Source organism: Trachemys scripta, chromosome 6, assembly GCF_013100865.1.
Source record: "Trachemys scripta elegans isolate TJP31775 chromosome 6, CAS_Tse_1.0, whole genome shotgun sequence".
Taxonomy (NCBI): Eukaryota; Metazoa; Chordata; order Testudines; family Emydidae; genus Trachemys; species Trachemys scripta.
In genome coordinates this window covers 18,779,816-18,805,206 of record NC_048303.1, presented here as the reverse complement: position 1 = coordinate 18,805,206, position 25,391 = coordinate 18,779,816, and the positions used below count along the sequence as shown (strand labels likewise).

The 25,391-nt window shown below is 40.4% G+C and overlaps 1 protein-coding gene across 11 annotated transcripts in view; it reads right to left on the bottom strand.

Annotated features, from left to right (window-relative positions):
* NEDD4L (NEDD4 like E3 ubiquitin protein ligase) overlaps nucleotides 1-25,391 on the bottom strand; it is a 337,595-nt gene that overhangs the window by 151,442 nt on the left and 160,762 nt on the right. For 4 of the 11 annotated variants that reach the window (XM_034774262.1, XM_034774264.1, XM_034774265.1 and 1 more), the window contains exons 4-5: nucleotides 21,966-22,004; nucleotides 18,199-18,252 (exon numbers count right to left, since the gene is read on the bottom strand). In XM_034774262.1, coding sequence (XP_034630153.1) covers nucleotides 18,199-18,252; nucleotides 21,966-22,004 — 93 coding nt within the window. Of the gene's footprint in view, nucleotides 1-13,866; nucleotides 15,457-18,198; nucleotides 18,253-21,965; nucleotides 22,005-25,391 lie in introns of those variants that run through there. The other 7 variants (XM_034774256.1, XM_034774257.1, XM_034774263.1 and 4 more) reach the window with 7 other exon arrangements.

Sequence of the window (25,391 nt, the reverse complement as noted above, 5' to 3'; positions counted from 1 at the left end):
TACACAAAATACACAGCTCCAAAAAGAAAAAGGTTTTAGATGAAATGTTATATTTCTGAATTAAAGTATTCCATCTTCATCCATGACAATTCGCATACTTGTCTAGTCTCTCATTTGTTTCAATGCACCTAATAACAATGCAACAAGTAACTTAATTCTGAAGACGTTTACACAGCACTTAATATCATTTATTTTAAAAAGGTCTAATTAAATGGTCAGAGCTTGAAAGCCCTCTGAATCTCAAACGGGATACTAGCTGTCTGCATCAAGAAAGCTGTCAAAGGCTTTTACACTGCCATAAGGCCAGCAGTATATGTAGCCACACTGAAAAACATAAGACATGAAGAAACTATTAAAGCTAATTTGGGCTTTGCAGTTAACACATACCTCACTAATTCACACTAATGACTGGGTTCCCTCATTATGAATTATTGAATTTTGCAAATCAGTATATGAATAAACAGCACAGTATGGCTAATGCGTCACCAAAAGTACTGTGTTCATTTTCCAGCAAGTGTAGTTCACTTTTGTTTATAATAGTTCAGTACACTGGCAAGTGTTCTCTGATAGAGTTTCTAAAAATAATGAAGTGTTAGTAATATAGCAACTACTACACTCTACAGTTTTAAAGCTTTGCAGAGAGATATGGAAAGAGGACTTTTCATATGTATAAATTAGGAAGTGATGTTCTAACTCTGCCTTTGAAGAGAAACACACTCCAAATTACCTTTAATCTTAGATTAAAAAACACTTTTTCAAAACCTGAAATTAACAAATGTGTTCGGGACCTAGAAGTGAAACAGACAATTGTTATAGTGAACAAAGAAGAAACTGATATAATTAAATTTTCATGGTCCAAGCTGAGAAAAATGCAGAAAGTAAAACAGCAACAACAACAAAAAAAGTGGAAAGTAACAGCTGCAGCTCTAATAATCTAAACATTTTTAATCTAAACAATTTTAATATATTTTTGTTTAAAGTGTAATTTTAACTTCACAGAATCAATTTTAAAAGATATGATTTTGTTATGCACTATGTTGATATGCACAGCTTTTTTTATGGTTAGGACCTAAAATAAAAGCAGTTTCAAACAATGGACCTATGTAAGAGGTATTAATTTAAAATAAGACATAGCTATAATCAGGAGGGGTGGATATTTTCAAACAAAAATTTAACAGCATGTGAAAGTTAGGGTTTAAAGTACAGATTAGTATTTTAACGAGGATTAATATGTGCTCCACCCTTCAGCTTCAAAAGATTTTTATGGTTTGATAACTACTATGGGATTTTCAAGTATTTTGCTTTTTTAATAAAACAGTCATATCATCACTTTCCAGGGCTAGATGCTTCTGTGTGCCCAATAACACTCGTAAGCCAACAGTACTGCAGAGTAAGTTGTGGCCTGTTGTGTGTTGTTGTATGGTAATAAATTTTGACTGTATATTACTGATCTACTCTTACCATTACCCACATGCTTTATATTGCAGCATTTTACACTGTGCCCAGAAATAGGGTGTCACAGTTACTAGACATGCTCAGTAACTGTTTCTGAAGTAGTATAGGAAGTTTTAATTGTAGGCAATCCAACTGGCAGGTCACACCCTGTCACACTCCAAGAGATGAGCCAATTAGAGCACAGGAGAGTGGAGGGGGAGTTATAAATAATGGAGTTAAGACAGTCCTGTGGACTCAGTGGCTGATATAGACAGGACCCCTATCAAGCCCGGCCCCCCAACTTCCCCAGCCCCAACTCTGCTGTAGACGGCCCAGACCAACCCCAAGCACAGCTGGGGCACTTGGACCTGCTGGGGCGGCATGGCCAGGGTGGCGTGGCCCGGACCCAGGCATGGCCGGGGCGGGGCGCCGCTGGAGCACACCAGACCCAGATTGGACCTGCTAGGGCTGGAGGAGGGGCACCTATTGTGCAGCCGCAGCCCAAGAGCTGCCACAGTGGGGAGAAGCGCCTCTCCCCACCCAGCGCAGGTGCTGCTGCATGGAGAGAGAGATGGGGAGGGAGCCCGAGCACCCTCCTGCACCCAAACCCCTCATGACCTGCCCCACTCCAGAGCCTGCACCCCTAGCCAGAGCCCTCACCCCCTGCACCCAGCCCTCTGCCCCAGCCCTGAGCATCTCATCCCCTGCCTCACTCCAGAGCCCACACCGCCAGACGGAGCCCTCACACCCCTGCACCCCAACCCTCTGCCCCAGCCCTGAGCCCCCTCCCACACTCCAAACCCCTCGGCCCCACCCCCACCCCATAAATTTTGTTATGTCCACCAATATGAAGGTGAGGTGTCACACATCACCTCCATATTGGTGGACATAACAAAATTCATTCTGCTCATGGGTGGGAAAAATTAGAGGGAACACTGCTCTCCACATTGAGAGAGGGGCGGATTGGGTAATAAACTTACACTGGCCAGGCTTCTGACCAGGGCAAGATGGTACAGTTTTGGGGTCAAGGCTAGGGGCTTGGTAGATTTGCTAGTGCCTTTCTCTGTGGGATTTATGAGTGGCTCAGGGAGCATTTATGCAATTTAGCTGGGTGAGGGGCTCCATATGCGGTTGTGCTGAATGATGATAAAGCCTGGAGGGGTTTGCTGCTTGTCACTAGCAAAGCATTGTGAGAGATAGCCCAGGCTGGAGAGTTAAGCAGCACAGCGGTACACCATTCCAGGTTGTACCCCAAGGATCTTGTCACAGTTGCCCAGCCTATCTGTTCACTCAGGATTTTGCCAAAAGGTGGAGATGACACACATAGGGTTGAGTTTTAGCAGTTTGCAGAGCGTGGATTGACATACTGCCAATGTCACTAACATACACTTTTTTCATTACTTATGTGTAGGCATCTAGAGGCTACAATAAGCATCTTAACTGAAGAAAAAAAAAGTCAGCATATTTCAAGTGAACTTATTTAACACTGCACTTCATAGAGAGATAATCAGGAAAGAATTAAAACAAAACAGGAGATAAACTGCTGGCTTTAGGGCAGTCTTTGTGAAATAAATAGCCCCCCCAAAATGACCATTTCTTAAATTTTATATTACTCGGTGCCTTTCATCAAGTGGGTACCCTAGTTTGATATCACAAACTAAGTAACACTGTATAGGTGTACAGATGTCTAGAATGTTCTGTCGATGTATCTATGCTGAAGTCACTCTGACTGTCACCTTCACTGTTAAAATTCTGTGTCATTATTTCTGTTATAAACAAAGTATCTTATAAACTCTGTTTTGTTTTTTTACAAAAAGATCACTCTGGGCTGAAACTCAACATACGAATTTTCCAGGCAGAGCAAATGTTTTATTATTGTTATAAAAAGTGATATTATTTCCAGCACTCCTAGTCAAGCTTTTATTCTGGTTTCTTTACAGATTAAATGAGGAAAAAGTCTGGGCTTTCAGGAAAAACAACTTCCAAAAGGGACATCTATCAGAGTGTGGAACAGACTCCAGGAAACTTTGTGGAGGGCTGTGGATAAAGAGCAGACATAGCATTTTCAGTGCTTGAGTCTTTAAATAAATGTATTATAGGAATGATGCTGCCTGATTCTGCAAGACAGAAACCACCTGCAAGGTACTATATGCCCTCAACTCTCGTTAAAATCAGTGAAATTGCCTCCCTCATGCTCCTTCCCTGGAAAGAGGCATATAACCCAATTTGGGCCCCCTCCCCATGTTCATATACAAGACAGCCCTCTGCACCCAGAGGGGTTTGTTGGAGGTCAGGTTTGGCTTTAAAGTGACTTACTCCAGTGTAGCCTCACAAATAAGCTGCTGGAAGGAAGGAAAGAAAGCAGGATACATTCTATAGATATTTTGACAATTCACTGCTTTGTGCTATTTAAGGCCTTAGACTGTTTTACAAAGACTGGAAAATTTAATACAAGTTTTTAAAAGGAAGCAGCAAAAAACATTCAGCTCTGCTCATCCATAATCACTTTCATCTGCCATTTCAGGGACATCAGGCATGTGACTGCATCTGGATTTGGATTTTTGCAAAGAAAACTCTCTCTACATCCTTGTACAATAGGTCAGAGCAATAAACATACATACATACAAAAAGAAAACTATCATCTCTGCCTTCTGTGCAATTTGAATGGAGTGAGGGTTGGTCCTAACCTATTTCATCTTCCACTCAAGAACAAGTTGGATGAATAAATAATTAAAATTCTCTGAAGTACACCAGAAGCACCATTTGTCTTTAAATCATTTTGTCTATTTGTTCTTCAAATTCCTTCATAGTTTGTATAGACTCTTTCCAGAAGTTGAAAGGGAAGCAGTTAATCCTCTCCCCAGACCAGAAAGACCACTGCTCCCTATACTCAGACACCTGAAAAATAGGAGAGCTGGGCCAGCTGCATACAATGAAGCGTTCTAGGAAAAGGAAGTGCCATGGGGTGCCTGGGGCAGGCTGGTGACGGACTATAGGATTCAACAAGAAGAGTGAAGTTAAGGGGAAAGTTGGGTTTCCCATCTCAGTGAGTAAACTGGTAAGGCGAGCTTGCTTGAAACAGGTCACCTCTTTACAATGTTAACTGGCTTTCCTCAGCCCAATTTTTCATTTATATTTGGCCTTTAAAGATGCAGTAAACTTACCTTGCAATGCTCTGCAATAAATCAGACCAGGTTAGTATCTAAACCCTATCTCAGCATATAGACTCTTTTGGACTTGCCATGGCCTAGAAAGAGTCTCATTTAAATGCAAAGTTTATGTTGTGTCTCATTAGTCTCAGCAGGGCTTCATTTATTTGAAAGAGAAAAACCAAAAGAGCGACTCAATAAAATCTTTGCCTGTTAATACTTCCTGCAGCTTTGATCCACCAGAGTACATAGATTAGTCCCACCTTCAAATCAGACAGATGACTATCAATAGCATTTTCCTTCCTTCCTCCCCTTTCCTCTCAACAATTAACATGAATAACACAAGCCATAACACAAATATGCGCAGACATTTGTTGCCTACATACTGATGGTTGGATGTCAGCACTGGCGGGTCTGGGCTACAGGAAGGAATTACCAGGTAAAGAATCCTCTTTTCTGCAGTCTAATGGGATCTAACTTGCATCCCAAGCAATTTTTAGTAGAAGGTTTGGGAAGAAAATGGCTGTTACATTAACAGGACATGCGGGACAGAGATTCAAAAATCCCAAGGCCATTGTGATCATCTAGTCTGACCTCCTGTAGAACACGGGTCACAGAGATTCACCAAAGTAATTCCTGGAGCATACTTTTTAGGGGGAAAAAGATCCAATCATCATTTAAAAATGGCCAGGAATGGAGAATCTACCACAACCTTGGTAAATTGTTTCAAAGGTGAAGTACCCTCACTGGTAAAAATGTGTGCCTTATTTCCAGTCTGAATTTGTCTAGTTTCAACTTCCAGACAATGAATCATGTTATACCTTTCTCTGCTAGACATTATTAAATATTTGTACTTATAAAACTGTGATCATGTCACCCCATAACCCTCCCCCTTTGTTAAGCTAAATAGATCAAGCTCCTTGAGTCTATCACTATATGACATATTTTCTAATACTTTAATCATGCTTGTGGCTATTCCCTGAACCCTCTCCAAATTTATCAAAATCCTCCTTGAACTATGGACACCAAAACTGGACACAGTATTCCAGTGGCGGTCACACAACTGCCAAATACAGAGATAAAATACCCTCTACTCAAGATTCCCGTTTATGCATCCAAGGATAGCATTAGCCCTTTTGGCCCCAACATCACACTGGGAGCTCATATTCAGCTGATTATCCTCCACAACCTCTGAGTCTTTTTCAGAGTCACTTCTTCCCAGGATGGAGTCCCCCATCCTGTAAGTAGGACCTACTTTCTTAGTTCCTAGACGAATACATTTAGCTGTCTTAAAACAAATTGTTTGTATGTGCCTAGCTTACCAAGTGATCCGGTTTGCCCAGCATCAATAATCAGTTATCTTCGTTATTCAACACTCCCCCAATGTTTGTGTCATTGGGGAACTTTATCATTGATGATTTTATGTTTTCTACCAGGTCATTGATCAAGATGTTAAACAGCCCAAAGGCAAGAACCAATCCCTGCAGAACTCCACTGGAAACACAAGCACTCGATGATGATTCCCCATTTACAATGACATTCAGACCTATCAGTTAGCCAGCTTTTAAATCTATTTAAGGTGTGCCATGTTAATTTTATATCATTATAATTTAATCAAAATATTGTGCAATACCAAGTCAAATGCCTTACAGAAGTCTAAGTATATTACATGACAGGAGACATAAGCTTGAAAGATATAAGCATTTTGCCATCAGAGACTCCTGAGCCTTTTCACCCTAATCTGAAACAACTACAGAATTTGCCTCATTTCCTGTTATTGCCTGCACAGAAGGCCTGAGATACTATTTCTTGGAATGCTGCCTCCTTCACGAGCACTCGGTAAATCGGTTTCCAGCTAAGACAGTGAGGTTGTACTTTGGGGGGGAGGGGGCATAAAAAGAGCTCAAGTACACAGATGTCACTACCCATTTCAAAATGATCAGCTATTAGTTGCTAACTATCTGATTTCCACAGAGAGGAGGGACCAATCCACCTGTCTACACAGGTGACATCAAAGGCACAGAAATACAATAATACATCATCTTTTCTATCTAACTACGCTGCATTCTTTTAGTCCTCGGCTGTGCCTTTTTTGAAATGTTAATCGTTGGGAGGTTAGAGCATTTCAGCCCTCCATATCATAGACATTCTGCTCTACAGTAACACTGACCAGGTGAAAACACTCTGGCTCTCCACAGATCATGTGCGAAGTTAGCACAGTGGAGGAGCCTTGAAGCATGGTGCTCCAAGAACACACGACCAAACAGGTAATGAAACAAGCCCACCTTTGCAGTGAGTGAAATTGCTTATTTCCTTTTACAATTAAGACTACATATCAATTAGCACACAGTACATCCCAGTCACAACACACTTTTGACAAATGAGATTGAGGTAATGCCATTTTCTTGGCGGCTTGGTTATAGAAATGGAGGGGTATTCTCTGCAAGAGATCTGCAGTTTATTCCTGGATATAAGCGCTCGGATCTCATTCCCACAACCACTGCAGGGCTGGCATGTGGCTAAAAGGCCTTTACTTTGTTGAATACTGTGTGCAAATACATATTTGCAATCATATATACAGCATACAGTGATATTGTCTTTACATGAACAATTAGCAGCAGTTAGACGCTACTATGCTTGAATGATCTATGTTAGTAAAACACTCAGCCACCAGTATAATCAAGTTTCATTGTCACCAGTGGCTCCCACCACACTGATTAGTAGTGGAATTGACAGCATATCCCTGAGGTGGTAGCCAGGATAATAGAAAATACAAATAAATGACTTCCAGTGTGATCAGGGGAGCAATGAAATCTTCTGGTTCTCCAAGTGGCTTAAAGAAACGCCAGTTTAACTGTCCATCAGTAGTGCCTTTCCATGGGGATTACGGTAACTTGCAGGCAACTCTTATTTAGAAAGCTCAAAAGCTTCAGAAATCCACCAAATGAGCTTCTACACATAAAACCTAAGGCAGCTAATGCTGTAAGAACAAGTAGTAGCAAGTTTGTCTCCAAGAGGTGCAAAAAGCAAAAAAGTTGGGACTATGGAAAGAGATAGTGAGTCAAAGAATATTAAGAAAACATTTAGAATGTAATACTTCTGTTTTACAAACACACGCACAAGACAACTTTCAAACGCCATTCTATAAAGCCTGGGGATTCTGGGAACAAGACAACAAACGTAAGAAATCCTCACTGACATTGTAGCCATACAATTTTCAGTTGTCAATTACTCATTTTATGCAAGTCTGAAGAGCACAAATCTCTACCCTCTCTATACATCCTGATTTCGTAGAATCACAGAAGTGCAGGGCTTGAAGGGACCTCAAGAGGTCATATTGTCCATTCTCCCTCCCTCTCTGCAGCGGGGTTAAGTAAAACTAGGCCATACCTGATAGGTATTTGTCCAACCTGTTCTTAAAAACCTCCAATGATAATGATTCCACAACCTGCCTAGGTAACCTGTTCTAGTGTTTAACTGTCCTCACAGTTAGAAAGCTTTTCCTAATATATATCCTGAATTTCCCATCCTGGAAACTAAGATTACTTCTTGTGCTACCCTTAGTGGACAAGAGGAACAATTAATGACGATCCTGTTTATAACAACCTTTTATATATTTGAAGACTTACATCCCCCCTTCAGTCTTCTCTTCCCTAGACTAAACATACCCAGTTCTTTTAAGCTTTCCTCATAGGTTATTTTTCCCAAACCTCTTATTTTTGTTGCTCTCCTCTGAATTCTCTTCAATTTATTCAAGTCTTCTTGAGCTGTGAGGGCCAAAACTGGAGGCACTGCTGCAGCTGAGGCTTATACATGACACTCCTGTTAATATACCTCAGAATGACATTTGCTTTTTCAGCAACTGCATTGCATTATTGACTCATTCAATTTGTGATCCACTCTAACCCTCAGATCCTTTTCAGCAGCACTACCACCTAGCCAGTTATTCCACATTTTGTTGTTGTGCATTTGATTTTTCCTTCCTAAGTGAGGTACTTCGCGTTTGTCTTCAGACCAATTCTCCAATTTTTCAAGGTCATTTTGAATTTTAATCCTGTCCTCCAAAATGCTTGAGATCCCTTCCCAGCTTGATGCCATCCACAAATGTTATAAGTTCGCTCTCCGCTTCATTATCCAGGGTGTTAATTAAAATATTGAATAGTCCCAGACCGGTGAGTGACCTCATTAGTTATGTCCTCCCAGTTTGAGACCAAACCACTGACATGGTCTTTCAACCAGTTGTCCACACACCTTATAGTAGTTTTATTTAGACCACATTTCCCTAATTTGCTTATGAGTATGCCATATGGGACTGTACCAAACACCTTACTAAAGTCCAGACATAACATGTCTACTTCTGCCCTATCCCCACCCCACCCTCACTAATCTGGTTATTCTGTCAAAGGAGGATTGTTTTGGCACAATTTGTTCTCCACAAATCCATATTGGCTATTACTTGTCATCTTATTGTGCTCCAGGTTTGAACGTGGTGGATAGCTCAGTGGTTTGAGCATTGGCCTGCTAAACCCAGGGTTGTGAGTTCAATCCTTGAGGGGGCCACATAGGGATCTTGGTCCTGCTAGTGAAGGCAAGGGGCTGAACTCAATGACCTTTCAAGGTCCCTTCCAGTTCTAGGAGATAGGATATCTCCATTTAAAAAACAAAAACAAAAAACACCATCCTGATTCATAATTTGTTCCAGTATCTTTCTGGGTATTTACAGTTACTTGGCTCCAATGAAGAACATTTAAAATGCTTATGTTTGAATATTTTAAGTGGGTAGGAGGCCTTGGAGAGTGCAGCTCAATATACTCCAAGTATAAAACAGATACAAATAAACTAAATAGGAGCAAGAATCTGTTACAAGAGGGAGTTTGAAGATTGAGCATTAGTTGTCTATGTTCCCATCTTCTGAAAACAAACAACAGAGAAGGGCAGAGGCATTAGGGTAGGGACACTGCACAGTTAGAGCAGGTGATTGGCACCCAGGTCTGAGCACTCAGGTTAGCCTAGCCCAAGTGTGAGCATTGATACAGCAAAGCCCTACCCGTGCTACTGTGTCCTCACTTTTCTGCATTTGTCTGTGTGTGTCTGGGGGAATATCCTGTGATTGTGTGTGCTGAGATGCTCTAGCATTCTTTCCCAGTCATTTCTATCAATTGTGGGAGAATCTGAATAGCAGGAAGGAAATGGAAGACTATTAGTATTTGAATGATTTAGTATTTGTCTGCACCCTCACAGCAAAGGGGTTCCAGCCAGGTATAAAGCACAGCTCAGGCTTTAATTCTGTGCAAGCAAGCACAGGTTCAAAGTGCAAATAAACCCTTGTTTGAGGATTGTGCATGTGGATGGTAGTGGGGTTTGGGCAAAAACACATGTGGAGGCACAGGCTAAGATTACAGTGTAGACATACCATAAGAGAATATTCTGATGCAGTTATCTGAAAAGAGCAGATATTTTTACAATGAACTAGAGAATGTGATCAATTCATTTCTAGTATTTCTTGTGTTTCCATTAATGACTAATTAGTATATTGGAAACAGGTATTCTTTTAAAAATATAATTTTTAAATAGTAAGTAGGAAATCCTATATACAGAAATTATAGTCAAGTGTCAACCACATATAGTAGAAGTATAGTCCAGCTCTCTCTTAAAATATCTATTTACAATGTTTTATTTTTTCATATATACCACAAGAAAGCCATCAAGGAGGAAGAGAGATTGTATATTTGCACATATTTTCAGCTCAATCCTGTTTTCTCTGAAGTTAATGTGGTTTTTGCCACTGATTTCAATGGAAACAGGATAGCACCAGGTAAGTATGTGGCAACATACCTTTGCTTGTATAGTACAGATATAGGTGTATAAACACAACCAGAATCTTTATCTGCTTATATCAGAATCTTGTAGAAATTTAGATTTTTAAAAGCAGGTAGGCCCAAATAAATCCATTAAAAAAACCACCTAAAGAGTAGTTCCAAACTCATAATTTTCCTACAGCAAAATTTAGACAATTTTCAATGGGACTTAGTGATTACTGTAATAGTTGGATCTGGTTAGATAGATATTCCTGAGGAAGGAAGAAAAAGAATGAAAGTTCAGTTGTAACAACTGCAGGACTGCATTCCAAAACTCTGGAGGTGTTAGGTCTTCCTTCTCAGTAATTATAATACAATACTGCAATAATTTATTTGTCAAGATAAAAACAAAAATGCAAAGTAACAATAACAAATGCCCACTGGAATACTCAGATATTCTCCAACACCAGCTACCCCTCACATGGGATTTTTTACGTTCAGTTATCACAGTATTTCTAGCATACATACACAAAAACCCAATAATATAAACACGATCAATAGACAGAATAACTATTGTTTTTAATATGCAGACATACACAGCATGAAAACTTTCACACTGCATATAAAATATCAGAGTAACTCAAAGAATCTACCGAGATTTCCAATAAATTTTTTCAAGTTGGTCATATGTTCTTATTTTACCTAATATTTCATGATAACTCAATGAAATATATCCTGCCTGCCCAAAAACACTTCTGATTAAAACAGAAGATATTTGAAAGATCATAAACACTTAGTAGCAGTAGGACTGCAGACGCCCGCATGAATGTTTTCACTCAAGATAAATAAGGCTATAGCAGCTGCTGTCTACAGTCCAGGGCCCATGCCCTATATCAATCAAATACACACAAACTAGCTTAACTGGAAGAGTCTAGAAATTATTTTACCCTAAGAGCTTTAACAGGAAAAACTTTTCTCCCCAGTTTAATGAAACAATCATTTCTGCACACAATTTATCATCGTCATGGGACCATCAAAACAAACTTGTAAGGAATGAATTAAAAATGACACCCCACTGAAAAACATTGTGTGTGTAGACTAAATAAAGAAAATCTTTCATCCTTAAGTTGTTTTCATTGTCTAGCTTTCCTCCACCTAGTAAATGTGTCTAGTAAGCTGCCTCCACCCAGAACATTTCTGGGCTCACTAGAAATAATGTGAAGAAAGTAGGATATATCTTTAAAAAAGTCTTAATTAAAGAAACCTATTTGCAATAAAGATTTTAAACCCTGTTTAGATTGAGTGCCTCTGCAACTGCCAAGGTACACGACTCACTGACTAACTTTATGTGGGGCTAAAACGGATTGCCAAGGGTTCACTCAGTAGCAAGCAGCATAACTGGTTTAGAAAATCTATAAATTTATACCCCAAAACATAAATTTACTGTTTAATGGAGGCTAAGTTCAGGAGAGATATCAGGGATTCTTTTCTCCAGTTAAACAGAAATGGGCACTGTTGGAGGGACAATGAAGTGGGGGGATGAACAACCTTTTGGGAAGTTACACAAATCTGATTGTGTCCAAATCTTCTTCCACTGTCTGATTTATGGAAACATTTATATAATATTTACAGTGCTGGAAATGAACCAGGGATAATGAGTGGAAAAGGGCAGTTTAGACATAGGACTTGGGTGATGTGGAGTAATGGTTTAAGATGAAGAGCTGTGTGCAATCCACTGGATGTTGGGTGAGGGTGTCTAAAGAATATCAACTGTACTTGTAGAAGAGAAGAGACAGGCCTGGAGTAAAACTTCACAGTGGCTCTTTTTCTCCCAAAATCCAGGATTCAGACATCCTCAAGCAGGATCCAGCATTTCTGCCACCCCAAGAAAAAAAAAAAAAAAAAAAAAAATCCGCGATCGGCGGCGGCAGTTCGGCAGCAGGTCCTTCGCTCCTAGAGGGAGTGAGGGACCTGCCGCCCCCGAATTGCCGCAGGTGCCGCCCCTCTCCCTTGGCCACCCCTAGCACCTGCTTGTTAAGCTGGTGCCTGGAGCCGGCCCTGTCCTCAAGTCTTCAGGAAAATCTGTGTCCAGATCAGAAGTTTACACTTCAAGGCCTAACTCTAATGTAAACAAGATAAAAACTTCTCAAAAAAAGATATTTTAAATGAAAGAACAAATCTTTTAACATATTGTTGAGTGTGATAGTGAAATCCAAACAAAAGAACTAGAGGTGTTTTCAGCAGGAATACTCTGAATGTAAAATATTCAGAGGCTGACAGCAAACACATTTAGCAATTTATACAGAAAGGGTGTGATATGGTATATAGCAGAAGAGAAGAATTTTCCCCACAGAGGCTGTGAGGGCTAGTTATTCATGTCCATGTGTTTAAAAACGTATACTGACGTGCTAAAAAGAAAGTTATCTTGGAATAACTTTCACAGTTAGTTTTTGCTATAAAAGCTGCAGAGTCATCATATGGTCTTACTGTATTTAGCAGCTGTCTTTCTATACTACATTTCACTGAAAGAGACCACGAGAGAATGAGAACACACACAAGCAATAAAGACCAAAAGCTGATCTTGTGAGTCTGTTTTCACAGCTGGAGATAGGGTACTTACTATTCTATATACAGCATCATTGAGCTTAGAAACTCAAGTGGGCAGTGTTAAATTGCACGGCAAAGCAATTCAAGCAAATGACAATCCATGCCCCCGTAAGTTTTACCCACGCATGGGCCTATAAAGTATGTTTCAAAAAATATTATAGAACTTCATCTCTCTCTCTCATATTACGTGAGAAGTAGGCAGTATAAGAAGATTTTATATCATCTTTCATACCAAAGCTATATTATAAGATATTGCAAATTATGCCTAAATTGCATTTACAGTAGTTTGATCACATTTCATATGAGACTGAAACGACAACGTGAAAAGTTTTTATTTTAAAGAAGGTCAAGAGCAAAAGTATTCTTTGAAATAAAACAATTCTCATCGCTTGGTACTGAGAAAACAAAATTGGTTTCTTTACCGATTTCTGTCCCACACAATGTCCTGAACTGCTAGTATATTTACATTTCATTTATACATATATTTTAAAATAATATGGAAAGCATTAAAGCATTTGTTTCAAAAATGTAATTCTTTGTACAGCCAGGACTTAGCAAACTCATGAAGAAATAAGAGCAAATAGTAACACTTGGGCTTTCCAATTTGTTAAAACTCTTCAGCTGACGTAACACTGTGTTAAGCAACATGTGAGACATTAGGACTCCAACAAAACATTGCACTGGATGTAATCATCACTGGAAGCAAAACTATTTTAGGTTAGAGTTAGGGATGCTTTACAGATTGTTCCAGAGAAACGTAGATCTTACCAGTATTAATGAGTGAAATTCTTTAGTTACCTAGAATTCAGAAGCTTTTCTATGTTACCATTTACATTTTGCTGGAACACAAGGGGAAGCATTTTCAGCATGTTACTTACTGTGGCACTGGTCACTGTATGCCCAGAGGTATCAGGGACGTCTTCATCAGGAACTTGATTTTGTTCTTCAGTACCACGGGTTACAAGAATTCTGAAGTGTTGCTGCCTTGTGTTTTGATCTGGTCTGATTTTAAACAAGCATCCCTGCCCTTGAGGAATCCTCTCTACCGAATTGCTTCTAGATATTTCTGACCCATTTCTGCTATTTCCATGCAGTTCTGAATTCCCTCCGCCTTCTACAAGGCTAATTTGTTCTGGTTGCGGCTGGACAGGGTAGGAAGTACTCCTCTCCAGCCGTATGCGAGGATACCTGACCAATCTATTTCCTTTTGTGCCAGTAAAACCAAAATTATAGTCGCTTCCTGTACCTGGACCACTTGCCTGTGATTGCTGCAACTGGAAAACAAACAACTTTTTCCCTGAATTTGCTGACGTGTCTGGCAGATGCTGCAAAGACCAGCGTCTGGGTTCAGAGGCAGGGGCGTTATCCTGAACCTCGGAACCAAAGGGCGATAGCATAACCTGATGCATATCTGCGCTTGAAGCGCGATGCTGAATTCTTACACCACTTATGTTTAACCCTGAAGCCGCTTCACTTGCTTCATCTTCTTCGGCAGTCGTTGCAACATCATCATTCTGGTTATTGGAAGGAATTGTACAAAATATTCTGTGATTACAGGAAACAGCTCCATTAAGCCGTTGCCCAGTCTCTTCAGGCATCCTCGGTGGAGAATTCTCTGGGGTTACTTGTGGACTGCTTGGAGAAAAAGAATGACTGTCAACTGGGCACGTGTAATGCTCCCTGAAGTCTGAGAATTTACATGGAAGAGTCTCCTCAGGAGACTCTGGGGCTCCACACTCATCAGCACAGCCATTCACAGCTTTGCGCTGAAGAGAAATCTGCATAGATGAGCTCCTTGTTGGACGCACCTCAATATTGTTCAGCAGCTGAGGAATAAACATCGATGTGCTTCTTTTTAAGGAGCCCACTTCTTGCAAATCACCGCCACCATAATCCGCTCCATGTCGGGAGAAAGGATGAGGACTGTTTCTTCTTGGCAAAGTGTGGAATGCCATGAAAAAGTCATCTTCTCTCTCTCGGTCTAGGATCTCAGATTCAGGGGCCGTGTTGCTTCGTCCAGAGCCAAAATGAAACCGCAGCCGATGGGCCATGGTTTAACAAAGAGAAGAAAGGGAGAGAGGGAGAACAGCAACAATTCAGGCACTGCCAGAAGTTAAAAAACAAAGACAAACTCCAAGAAAAAGTGTCCCATCTGCCAAACTGTTAGCACTGCAGCACTGATAGCGACAGATAGCAGAAATAGCCCAAGTGGCAAGCAGCATTCCAGGCATGATTGGATAAGAGCAATCAGCGCTCCTACACACTGTGACATAGGGTAGGATGGTTGGAGTCACATGATCTGGTTCCCCCTCTCCACTGCAAGTTAGTTGTGAGTGTTTTTTTTTTTTTTTTAATACCAGCAAGAGCCTGAAACAGCACCTTCACAGCTGCTCCTTTTCCATCAGAAAAGAGCTGCCCCCGCGGGAGAGGTCTCACAGCTGACTAAGGCAGCAAGCACACTCGGCACTGCTATAAATCTAAGCCACATCACGTTCACAGAGCACTTTTGTACAAAAATGTTAACTGCCACAAAAGCACTTTAAGTGTTAAAAGTTCAAGTGGACTTCACAATGCAGATTGAGAAGAACAAAACTGGTTCAAGTAGACAAATTCAGGCTTCATCTGTCAACCCCCTAATGCTACAGCATTAGACTACCATGGTAGAACATAAATAAATATTAGTCCATGGTTATACTCTAGAATTTTTTCACTGGTTCTTTAAAAGATTAAGTAACCAACTATTCACTCTGGAAAAAACCCACAAGTTTCACATTACCACGGTAAACACAGCATAACCTACTCATCCTACATACAGATCCTTTTCTTCCCTTAGAAATTGCAACAAAGAAACCTTACATATGACAAAGACTTCTCAGACAAGGATAGCAGCAGAAATGAACAAGATGGCAGGAGACAGTTTCTTTTTCAGTTTTACCAGGCAGCAAAGACGAGCGAAAACTGAAGAAGGGTATGCATGTAGTTTTGTAATGATTTGACTTAAGCGCCGTACAGAAACGCTGCCCAACGCTGGCAGCCTTCCAATGAGAAAGTTAGCAATATTCCCGTCCGATTGCCAGCATGGAGTATAGCTATGCTTGCTGAAAGCCAAAAGATTTCAAAAGAAGAACATATGGGATACAACCAAAAATTAAAGTAAACATCCCAATTCAGCCCTGCCACATTGCAGAATCTCAGTGTTTAAAAAGGGGCTGTCACAGCTGAGGTGCACTGAAGTTTTAGAACATTTTTGCATGAATCAGAAACAACATCCATTTAAACAAAAAGTTTCTCTACAAAAGAGAGACAAAATAATTCAGTTCAACGAATGGCAACTTGGGTCCTATGAAAGCTCCAAAGAATTAGTTTTTTCAACAGCTCTTCACTGACTTGTAGGTGTAGGGTCAATACTACATCTAGACATTTAAACCACTGTTTTACAACAGCTTGTTTTCAAATGCAGAAAACAACCAAGTATAAGAGAAATTGAAGCTGGTTTAAACGATAAAACTGCCAAGGGCCAGTACAATCCTCTATTGTTTTAACCAGACTATGAGCCAACAATGAGAAAAACATGGGTATTTGCTACACAGTAACAGCACTGTAGATTGCCTTGTGCAAGCACAGGTGTTAGAATTATTTTAATTCACTTTTCAGACAACAGCATGTTTCTGTGCTATTTAAGTAAGTAAGTCTCTCTTTTCTTCTAAGACTAAATTTGCATCCACGGTCTCTGTTGTGGCAAGGATTGGGGGGAACCTACTGCAATCTCGAACAACTGGTTTAGGAACGAGATGAACAAGCAAGAAAATTATTCTTGGGGCAAATCTTACAAATGTAAGCTTTACAAGTAGGTATTTATTCCCAGCATAAATTGTAACAGAAAACAGACAAACATAGTAAACTGTTTTGGATCCTAAAAATATGCTCATGCTACAGAAATTAATCTTAGAGTAATCAATTCAATACTCCCTCAATCTAGGCACATAACCTGGAATCCTAATATATATTTAACCATAAGTGCTCTTTTTTAATACAAATATTGGCTCAAAATAAAAGGGTGCAAAGTTACCACACACTAGTATGAGAGAAGGGAAATTGCCACCTCTCAGATGTCCCTGTGTGGTAATGGTTAAAAAATGTCTTTTTAACGACCACCACTATACTGTCACATATTGGTTTGACTGTGCACATCACTACCCTCTGCTGGTTCACATAAAACTCGTTCAAGTTTTCTGATATTATTCCACTCTGCCGGCTGGCCGGCAAAGAGGATAATAAGCTAAAACTAGCAAAAGTTAATCAAGATTCTCCGCTAATTCAAATGGTAGAGGCCTGGGTTTGTGAAACAGATTAAATGTCTCTCAGTACACTGATCACCACAGAGAGTCTCCATATATGTTGCCACCCTGCCACGGATTTGTTACTGTACTTCCTCACAACATTAAATGAGTGGCCCTCTAGATTTTTTCCCCCTGAAAAAGGTTACCTACACAGAGTTTATATCTTTTTCCTTGCATTATGTTAACATTTGCTTTGATGGAGCTGAAAGAAAAAAAAAAACCTCTCTCTTAATGAGTTTTTTTTTAATTAACAAAAGGATATTCAAACTACCCAAAATATATCTGGCAAATTTACCCCCAATATATAGTAAGCAAATTTGGTAGAGACGTACTGTACTTAACTAATCTGAAGGAACCAAATATTTTGTGCTATAGCGCCACATCCTCTATTATGAAAGTGTTCATAAATATACTGTTAGTGGGTCAGACCGTATGCTATTCCAATAATACTGCTTTTTAAAATTTCCTCAAAGTACATTTATAAATTGTGATTATATTGATGTCTTACATCAACTGTATCCAAAATCAGACCTTAGAGATTTTTGCTTAGACACCTATTTAATCTTATCAAAAATGGCAAAGAAGATTTAAAAAAGTAAGTAATTGCATTATGCCTTCCCTAAATGTCTCCACTGCATAAGATAACTTTGGCTCAAGATGAGTGTTATGAATGTTCAGCCAATAAAATAGCCAAATTTCCTGCTTTATATACCTCACTTGACTTTCCTTAGTGTACATATTTACACCACTGAAACAAAATAAACTTTAATTTAAGGTATGCCAAATTTCCAGGAACTAAAATTCAGTAGCTATGTTGCTTCCATATTTAGCGGTGTGATTAATAAAACACACACAAAGGGGAATACTCACCAATCTGTTTTCGTCAAACACTTCGAACAGGAGTCTATGATTAGTTGGGTTTACCTATAAAAAATATATATAGTGTTACTTCATGTTCATTATCTTTATGACATAAACCATTCACGGGTACAATAATTTGCTAAATGACCAAACCAAGGCAATAGTAATAGGTCTGACAGGCCTTGTATATATCTCTAAGTATACCTAGTGTGTAAATACACATTTATGTCCTAAATGTACAACTAGAAATGTTCTGGTGTTCAATATGTTTTACTTACAGCTATTAATAGAGCACTTAGTATACTACATCCTTGTTCCTTAAGAAAGCTTCAAAGAGGCAGAGACATTTTATGGATGTCACATAGGGTTATAGGGTCTTTCTTGGTACTGCAACTTCATAGCTCAAGTGTGATGCAGGAAATAGAATTTTTAAAGGATATTCCCCTTTGTTATGGATTCTGAACATGCCATTCAGAATTATGCAGTTCCTCTATTTTTCAACCTCTGCCCAGATCCAGTCAGTCACTGTTCCTAGCCCATTTAACCACATATGCCACTTCAGAAACACTGCTGAGGAGGTGAGAAGGCATACCCTGTGCAAACTTTTCTAAAAGTAGCAGAGAAATGAGTACATCTCCAGGATGTAGTTTCCACGGACAGACATTGAACTACATAGATCCCTTCAAAACAATGAACGATCAAGGAGGCAACGAGGCCACCAATGAATAAGGACAAGTTTCTATGGTAGTTAATCCAGGTTAGTACATTTTTCAGGAAAGCTTTTATAAGACAGGTGGCTAAGCCCAGTTCTCTATTTGAGGCAACAGAGAAGATATTCTGTAATAGGAAGACACTTATGTGAGTTTGTAGACAAACTGAACTAGCGCAAGGAGCTCTGATCCATCAAATAAGGGAGTGCACACAAGTACTAGTATGTGTATTTCTGGGTAGGATTTTCATGAGTTTTTATAGTGCTGCAGGGTTCCATTTATATGCTCTAAGTAACAAGAGTTCTCATGATCTCACTGTATTTTCATTCCAGGAGGAAGTATAAACTGACCATGAAAAACATCAGTGAAAATCATAAATACAAATATGTGTAGCATAATATCTGGTTTTCTGCAAATCCTGAATGCACAACCATACCGCCAAAGGAGGAGCACTCGATTGCATGAACTCTGTGCCTTCCAAGCTGCTCTGCAACCCAGCACTGTGTATAAAAATGCACTGCTTTCCACCTGCCCAGTGTGGAATCAAATCTGAGTTAGTGCTGAATAATGTCTGAAACAGCAGAGAGCCAAGAGTACATCTTTTTCTGGGGATAGCATGTAGCTACACAAAGGCTGAAATTTACACATAGCCATTGCGTGATTAAAAGTAAATCCTGCTAGCGTTTATAGACATTAATGAGATGGAACTGCTGGAGATGCATGAAGGTTATTTTAGGGCAGGTCCACACTAGAAGCACTACATCAAAGCAGCTGCGCCACTGTCCAATGAAGACGCTCTATGCCGATGGGAGAGCGCTCTCCCGTCGGCATAATAACTCTACCTCCGTGAGAGGTGGAAGCAATGTCGGTGGGAGAGTGTCATAGCGCCAGTGTGGACAGCACTTAGGTCGCTTTAACGTCCGTTGCTCGGGGGGGGTCTATTTCATAGCCCTGAGTGACGCAAGTTAGATCAACTTAAGTGTCATAAGGCTTTGTCTTCGCTGACACAAAGTTGTTGTTGTTGTTGTTTATTGGCAGCGAGTTAACTAAGAGGTGATAGTTATCACATTGTAAAACCTTAAGAGGAGACAAGGCACTTACAGTGTTTACAATGAGGCAAACTAAGGTCATCGCTCTCCTCCCCCACCGCCCTGTGACTGACCTCACCTAGTTTACCTTGTGTTGAAAACTTCCGGTGTTGTGCCTCCAAGGGTCTGCAGTAAATACATAGTGAAGACAAAATACCATAAGGTAAACTAGGTGAGGTCAGTCACAGGGCTGTGAAGCGGAGGATAGTGTTGACCTCACCTAGTCTAACTGGTGGTAAAAACTACCAGTTTTTACCACCAGTTAGAGAAGATAGAGACAAAGATTGCTTCTTCCCCTCCAGCACATCACTACAGGGACAGAGTTAAGGCTGTTTGGGTGCCTTGATGTTTGGATTCCTTTTAAGTTTATTCTTAACACAGTATTTCCTGGGCTTTTACTGCTTTGTTTTTTTGGTAACTGGAACCATATGGTAAATTACTGATGTGTACTCAAAATTATGTTTAGCAAAGTACGTTAACTGGGAATAAATACTAATGATGCAACTGGTAACACATAATTCTGACAATGGATAAACATTTTGATTTGCTGCTTGCTTCTAAGACATTTTTCTTGTAGCCTTTAACGGGGAATCCCAAGAATCAGAAATGTCAAACTTAATATGTGGAAGTGTAACATGACCAGATGAACGTTCTACTAATGAGAATCTTGCATATAACAAATCTTGTTGTGACTGAAATGGAAAAAGCTGGGGCCAGTCATACTGAGTTTAGTGCCAAGACAATTCCTAGAGATTCTGCATTACTCAAAGAAACAGATTTAAGTGCCTTCTGTACTATATATTATAGGAATCAAAATAGCTATCTCTGGGAAGATTGTTTTAGAGATCAAAAAATCTATTAAATTTCACCCTGTAAAAAGCTATTTTAATGGAATTGATATTTTAAAGCATTTATAATCTCCCCAAATTAGATATTAACAAATATTCTCTTGTAAATTACCAAATTAGCACAATGGTCAACAGCTAAAATGCATTTTGACAGGATACTACCATTTTAACAATCCACAATGCCTTTCTCTGTTCTCAAACAGCTGTTCTGAAGATTAAATTTAAACTGTTGAAATTTTACCTAACCTATTCTTGTAAAAACTACAACTGGACAGAAGCTAAGTAACTCTTGAAAACTCTTTGTAATAATTGAAGATCAGAGATATTTTTCATGCTAGCTATTTATGTTCCATAAATATATTACATTTAATTCGGGGTATTTTTTTCATATTGAGCCTATTATTTCACATTTTGTGAATATTTAACGTTTTATGATGAAAATGTCAACTACTACTTATAATAGAAAAGCACTAGATGTTAAGTGCAGTTCTATTAACATTTCTAACATGATTTGACACACGTTTAAAAAGTTACAAGAATAAAATAAATTTGATATTTTCTCTTTGCTTTTATGCTACTTGCCAAAAATTGCACTTTCAATCCTCCTTTTCTATGTTTGCACTTCACTACTTTTGTCATGCTCGCTCAACTTTCAAGATCTTTAACCATGAAACACTTACTTAGTCTCTTTCACCTAGTTATGCTGGGCTATCATATAGCCCTAGGAAGAATTTCTGGTTATTTGCTACTACATTACCAGTTTAATACCACAGCAAACCTGATATGCTAAAAATGCATGTTTGAGTGAAGCATATTACATTTTCTATATACATCAATTCAAAGCATGTATAAAAAGAATTGTGCAACAATTTCAATTATCAATTTGTGCAACAAACGTTTCATACATTAAACCATATGGCAAATCCTATGTTTTATTCCATCTTTTAGAACAGATATTAGCCAGTAACTATGTCAGTTCAAGTGATTTTTCTTTGAAATACACAAGAAATATTTAAAGGGTAAAATACTAAAAATAATAAGTTTCTTCCCACCCCTTTACAATGTGGTGTGTTTAATTTTACTAATCTACTTGTAGTTAAACAATTTATTACAAGTAAAGAAAAACTTACTCTAAAATAAAATTCTTCATTCCATTTTGGATTCAGTGTCTGTAAAAGAAATTAAATTTTTTTATGCAAACATCATTATTAAAACCTTAAAGTCTATTGAGGCTGTCAGTATATTTGCAGTCACTTACAAGTGCATGCATGTGACAATCTCTGTTAAAAGTCAATTAAAAACAACCCTAATATTTCATAGCAACAACCACCAAGAATAAAAACATTGCTGTCAAATGATTTAAAACTCATCTACCAAGCAAACTGAGCGTGGGAGGGTATTTTCAGCCGGATGATCCAGAAATAGATGTTAACTATAAATAGGAATCTATCAGTAGAAGGGAAATGATTGAGGACCTCTGCAGAGAGATCGTAATGAAGACTAATTTTAATGAAATGTTTCAGAATATAAACCAAAGTAAGGAAAATGACCAGTTTTTAAATACAAGGATGAGTTTAGTTCTCCAAAGAAAGTTATAGCTCTAGACTGCAAAAAGGTAACATTTGTTTTCGTTGAATTTGCTTAGGGCTTTTTTTCCCCAGTTTCCCAAATAAAGGCTATAGAGCACCACAATTTTGTATTAATGATTTGAGTAGAGTATGCACTTAGCTTACAACCTAAAAGGAGACCAAATATAAGATTATCAAGATGAACAGATTAGTAATAAGAATATTAGCAATATGTGTAATTCAGTTTTTGAAAAAGAATAATCTGAAGTCCCCATTCAGATCATTTTAATGTCAAATGATTTTCCCTCCCACACACATACATGCACCCTTGCCCCCTGTCTCTCTCCACCCTAATTATTGATCATCCCTGCTCCATACAGCTCAGAATTGGGGACAAAACGTTAATTCTCCCAAAAAGCCAAACACAGACCTAAAGCTATATCACATTGTGCCACAAGACCACAAGCCACCCTTAATCACAGGCTCAACACCAAGTATCAAAGCATACTAAACAATCCTATGTCTCAGCACATTGCAAGGAAAACTGCAGTGATTTGTTTTATGCCTTGGGAAATACTTGTTTTTAAGTTTCCTAAGTCTACCATGCCATTTTTTCAAACAAGTTAAAGAAATACCTGTCACTGTTTCAATATTTCCATTGTCGTGAGGGACAACAATCCCACTCAAAGTGAGGGCTTTTGTTCTAATTGGCAGAGAGAAGTGAGGTCTTGCACTTAACTCAATGGTATTTCTCTTTATGTATGTAATGCAATAGCTTCTGAATGCTTTATCCAGCCAATTCCAAAATTTCAGGGAATGTTCTAAGCATCAGTGGGCAGAATCCTAATGGTTTTGGTGAAAACTGGAAAAGCAGGAGAAGGAAAAAGAGGAACACATGGAGCTCCTGGCATCTGATCAGCAGAGCCAGCAGTTTCAACCACCAATTCTCTATAAATCAAAGAACCAGTTGATAGCGGCCATTAACATCTTCCAGCATAGCAATACCTCCATCTCATCTCTGCCCATCAATAGTTTTAAAATGTTGACATCCTGAATGATCTATCTCCCAGACAAAAAAAAGAAAACAAGTGTTGGGAGGGGGAGGGAGAATAGGAAGAAATGAAGAATGGAGGACAATGAGCCACTGACAAGATGGGGGAATGTGGGGAACACAGAACTCTTGGCTTAATGGGGTAGGGAATCATAGGAGTCCCTGATATAGAGCGGGATGGGAGGGTGGCACCCAGGGAAATTGAGGGAAGCAAGAATGGAGGAACGTAAAGAGCCCCAGTTGTGTAATGTGGCAGCCTTCAGAAGCAAAAATGTGTAACCGTCCCTATTTCCCAATAGGAGACCAAGACTCTAATAATGCCAGACATATTCTGGGCCTCACCATAGGAGCCAACTCCATGGGTGCTCCAGGGAAAAATTAGCAGGTGCTCTGCACCACCACCAGCCAAGGTCCCCTCGGCATTTTCCCACCTCCTCCCTTTAGCGTGCTGCGTTCCTGCTCCTACGCCTCCCTCCCAGCACTTCTGCTCACTGCCAAACAGCTGTTTGGTGGCACTCCAGGAGGGAGGGGGAGGAGCAGGGACACAGCGTGCTCAAGGGAGGAGGCGGGGTGGGGACTTGGGGAAGGAGGTGGAATGGGGCAGGGTGGAAGCAGGGCAGGGATGGGAAGAGGCAGAGCAGGGATGGGGACTTGGGGGAAGGGGCGGAGTGGGGGCGGGGCCAGGGGCAGAGGGGGGTCAAGCACCCACAGGCTGGAGCAGAAGTCGGTGCCTATGGGCCTCACTGAATGCCAAGTAGTTGTAAAGTAGTTTTAACTTAAATTCTATAGTAAAGGCCATCACATGGCTAGGCCTACCAGAGAAGTATTAAAATGGATTAAGAAGAAAGCTAAATGCTAATTAGCAAACAAAAACTACATTTAATGGCATTTAAAGTTATAGCATGACATACCCATCCACCAAGACTGTAATGAATGGAAATAAAAAGTTAAGGAGAAAGATTTGTAGAATTCCTTTCTACCTTCACATTAACTACTAGGCTATTGATAATGCACTTCAATCATGCATAAGGTAGGGTTACCATTCGTCCGGATTCCCCCGGACATGTCCGGCTTTTCTCAGTTAAAAATAGCGTCTGGGGGGAATTTGTAAATGTCCGGACTTCCCCCCCATGCAGAGCGCGTGCGGCTGACAGGGCAGCCAGCCGGATGGTGCCACTTGCACTGGGCTCCGACAGCCAGAGAGAGCCCCTCCTCCGCTTCCCCCCTCCTTTCCCCTGCAGCTGAGATCACTCACTCACTGCATTCGCAGATCGCCGGACGTTCAGGCCTCCGGCAGTCTGGAGCTCCTTCCCCTGCCCAGCGCGCTGCTCCGCAGCACTCTGCGAGGGCGGGAACCAGGCTATGCGCTCCGTGGGGGGGCGCTGCAGCATGTCGGGCTGCGCGTGGAGCCTGACACGCTGTTCTGAGCGGCACGGTAATGGGACCAGGGGGTCAGAGAAGGCAGTCAAGAGACAGGGAGCAGGGGGAGGGTTGGATGTGTCGGGAGTTCGGGGGGGGGGGCTGTCTGAGGGTTGGGGGTGTAAGGTTTTGGGCAGTCAGGGTACAGGTAGGGTCTCAGGAGGGGGCAGTTAGGGGACAAGGAACAGGGAGGCTTAGGTAGGAGCAGGGGTCCCAGGAGGGGGCAGTCAGGGGACAGGGAGCAGAGGCTGACAGGGGGTGGGGAGTGGTTGGATGGGGCATGGGAATCCCTGGTGTCTGTCTGGGGGTGGGGGTCTGGATAAGGGTTGGGGCAGTCAGGGGACAGGTAGGGGATAGGGCCCTAGAGGGCCAGTTAGGATGGCGCTTCCCCTCCCAAGCTCTGGCTGCGCTGGGGAAGCGCCTGGCAGGGGCAGAATCTGGAGGTCTGGGGCTGCCCAGCAAACCGTGAAGCCGGTAGCGCTCGGGCAGCTCCGCTCTTCAGCTGCGCAGAGCTGAGG